This window comes from Vigna unguiculata, chromosome 10 (assembly GCF_037176805.1).
Source record: "Vigna unguiculata cultivar grain cowpea cultivar isolate G323 ecotype 2 chromosome 10, ASM3717680v1, whole genome shotgun sequence".
In the NCBI taxonomy this organism is placed as follows: domain Eukaryota; kingdom Viridiplantae; phylum Streptophyta; class Magnoliopsida; order Fabales; family Fabaceae; genus Vigna; species Vigna unguiculata.
In genome coordinates, this window is record NC_140801.1 from 46,357,272 (window position 1) to 46,360,433 (window position 3,162).

Sequence of the window (3,162 nt, forward strand, 5' to 3'; positions counted from 1 at the left end):
ATGGCCAATGAAGTAACTCAAGAACATTTCATCTTGAGTACTAACTACTCATTTAAATCCCGAAGGTCATATCTCCAACTACAATAATCAAATATTTATTTATCATAAGTTTTATTTTGATATTAAATCATATAATTGCATAAATAAATAAATAGGATCAGTGCATAACTAAAAATAAATATAATAAATAAAGATGATCAATACGTGACTGGAGATAAATATAAAATAAATAAATGAGAATAAATATAAATTTAATAAATAGGATCAGTGCACAACTGGAGATGAATATAAATAAATAAATAAGAACAAGAAGGAAATTTAAATTAGAACGAGGTTAGGGACACCTCACTTAAAATAAATATAAAAATAAAAAAATTATGAATAGATAAAAAGATAATAAAAATAAAAATATAAAATGATAAATGTCTTCTCCCCTTACCTTAATTATTGTGGAAGATATACCAAGATTGTATCGAAACTTTGATTATATAGTTTTTTTTTTTCCGCTTCACTCACCACCTATATCCACTACAAAAAAAAATCAATTTTCATACGAACAAAATTCGTATGTAAAGTCCTAAATCTGTATGTAATTGAATAATTCTGACGGATTACATACGAAAAAGAATCCGTATGTAAAATAAGCGTCGATAATTTTACATACGAAAAAATTACGTATGTAATATTACATACGGAATAAATCCATATGTAACTGATGAAGACATCACCTACGAAATAAATTCGTATGTAACTAATAAAGACATTACATACGAAAATAGATATGTATGTAACTAATGAGTAACATTTTCTATGGATATATCCATATGTAACGTGTGTTTATAATTTTTTTTTTTATATTCCTGTAACTCAATTGCAAAATAATTAAAATGAAATAAACTTTAACCAACACTAATTCAAATGAAATTTAAATTGGTGCCCATAACAATCTAATAAAGTTTTAATACCATATCCCAAATCAAGTCATAATAACATATAATTCAAATAAATATTAATAAAATTAAATAAATATGATTGAATGCATAATAAATAATATTCTCACATATATTTCAATAGTATAGTTCAAATTACATGATCAAAACAATTATCTTAAAGTCATAATAATAAGAATAAACCTAACAAAATTAAAACTAAACCTATTATTTTTTTGGATGATTGTCTTCAACCTACAAATAATACAAAATATCCTTTATCTTTCTTTCTTATACTTGATGAACTTACAACATTGTATCTCTCTCTATTTTTTTTTTCCTTTTTCAAGTTCAACCTCTTTTTACATTTTGATTCCATCATTTCTCATTCCTATTTATAAGAATTAAAGTAATAATTACTTTTAGTTTAAATTTAACTATATTTTGATAACACTATTCTTTTAGATTTGTTTTTAACATTTGGTTCCAGATTTTTTCATTAATGATCATAGAGGAGATAAGGTTTGCAGTTCCCATGTGCATTCTTATCGCTCTCTTCTCTTTTATCAATTATATAAACTAATAATTATGTTAAAAATAAATTTATAATATATATATATATATAATATTATTAATTTACGTTTCTTATACATTGAATTTTTTTATAACAATTGCAACTATACATGATTATTTGAAGTTGTTAGCAGTTAGTTAGTCCTTGCCATATTTATATGTTTACAAATTATTATTATTATAGAGACCAGTGTAACACAGGTGCTATATTGTTAATATATAAAATATAGAGACCAGTGTAACACCAGTGTAGACATATTTTAAATATGCGTGTTATTAAATTAATATATAAAATAAAATTATATTTATTAAAAATAAAGTGAAATGTACCAAAAAAATAAGAGAATAACGGTTGATAAATAGAAAGAAAAAGAGAAAGCAGATAAACAATTTTATAAAAAGTTTGTAAAGGTAACGAACAATTTTTAAAAATTTAATAAATAATTATATTTTAAAGGATAAAATTAGAATTTTAAAATGTGGACAAAAAAAAATTCTTTGTATATTGTTATAAATATTGTTATTTATAATAATAAATATTTTTTTAATATAATATATATATATATATATATATATTTTATTTGGATGTTACAGTTCCTATAACTTGGTATACAGTACCCAGCAAACATTTCTTCTTCTAGATACAAACTCAAATGAAAGAGAAGTGAGGGAGGGAAATGGAAGAGAACTCTATCTTCGTAAGGAAACAACATTGAAACAACAATTTGGTTAGTGCACCTTAACTGGAATGGCAGTGATACCATGACTTGAATTTTTAGGGTTTACATGAAACCCTGTAACTTCATTCTCAAATCCTCTACAGCTCACCATTTCTATGTCTTTCTCTGGTTTAGCTTGTGCAGATAAATTATCAACTACCTTTACTGCGAAATGAAGAACCCCGTTACGTCGACCCTCCCAGCTCCTCAAACCGTAACAAAACATCTGAGACACACTTTCGGATAAAACATTGTTGTTTTTGGCAACAAGTAAATCCGAAAGAGCAATCCTTGCTACACCAACAGGACGAAATCCTTTGTATTTCTTGCATTGAACCTCAAACGTCACAGACCTTGCATAGGAAGGAACCTCCAACAACAATTTCTCATTCCATGCATGCACTCCATCATCTCCATTCTTCATTTGGGTCGTGCAACACTTCAAAGACTCTGCACGAACAACAACATAGACCTCATCGGAAACTGAATTTCGATCCACACTTATGTTTTCTCCCGACATAACTGTGATCTCCAAGGTGAGTTTTTGCTGTTTTGCTTCCATATCTCTGACACTTTTAGAGTACCTAATAACAAGGTTTGCACTCAACTAAGTAATTTATTTAAGGTAAGAAAACAAGTAACAAAGTGTGTAATGATGTTGAGTACGTAGTGTTTGGGATGAAAGGATTTGAAGAATGAAGGGGTTTAAGTAAGAGGTTCTGCAGATGAAGAAGTGAGGAAACAACCGTTGCAACTTACGAGCAATGTGTTTGTAACGTACCGTGTATGCGCAAACAGAGAAAAAAAGGTTCACATTGACCACAAACTTTTCTAATGTTCGAACACACGCATATAAAGACTATCGTAAATTCCGAGGAAATTTAATTTTGGCCTCGCATTAATTACGGTTCCTATGACAAATTGTGTCCTTTTATTGTTGA

General features: G+C 27.5%; 1 protein-coding gene across 1 annotated transcript; it reads right to left on the bottom strand.

Moving 5' to 3' along the window:
- Nucleotides 1-2,180: 2,180 nt before the first annotated feature.
- Nucleotides 2,181-2,912, bottom strand: LOC114167321 (uncharacterized). The gene has a single exon (XM_085667984.1). It carries the CDS (start codon nt 2,781-2,783, stop codon nt 2,232-2,234), a length of 552 nt encoding a protein of 183 aa, XP_085524110.1. The 5' UTR covers nt 2,784-2,912; the 3' UTR covers nt 2,181-2,231.
- Nucleotides 2,913-3,162: the final 250 nt, after the last annotated feature.

Coding starts and splice junctions, on each gene's coding strand:
- LOC114167321 (XM_085667984.1), bottom strand. CDS start 2,783: ATGGAAGCAAAACAGCAAAAACTCACCTTGGAGATCACAGTTATGTCG.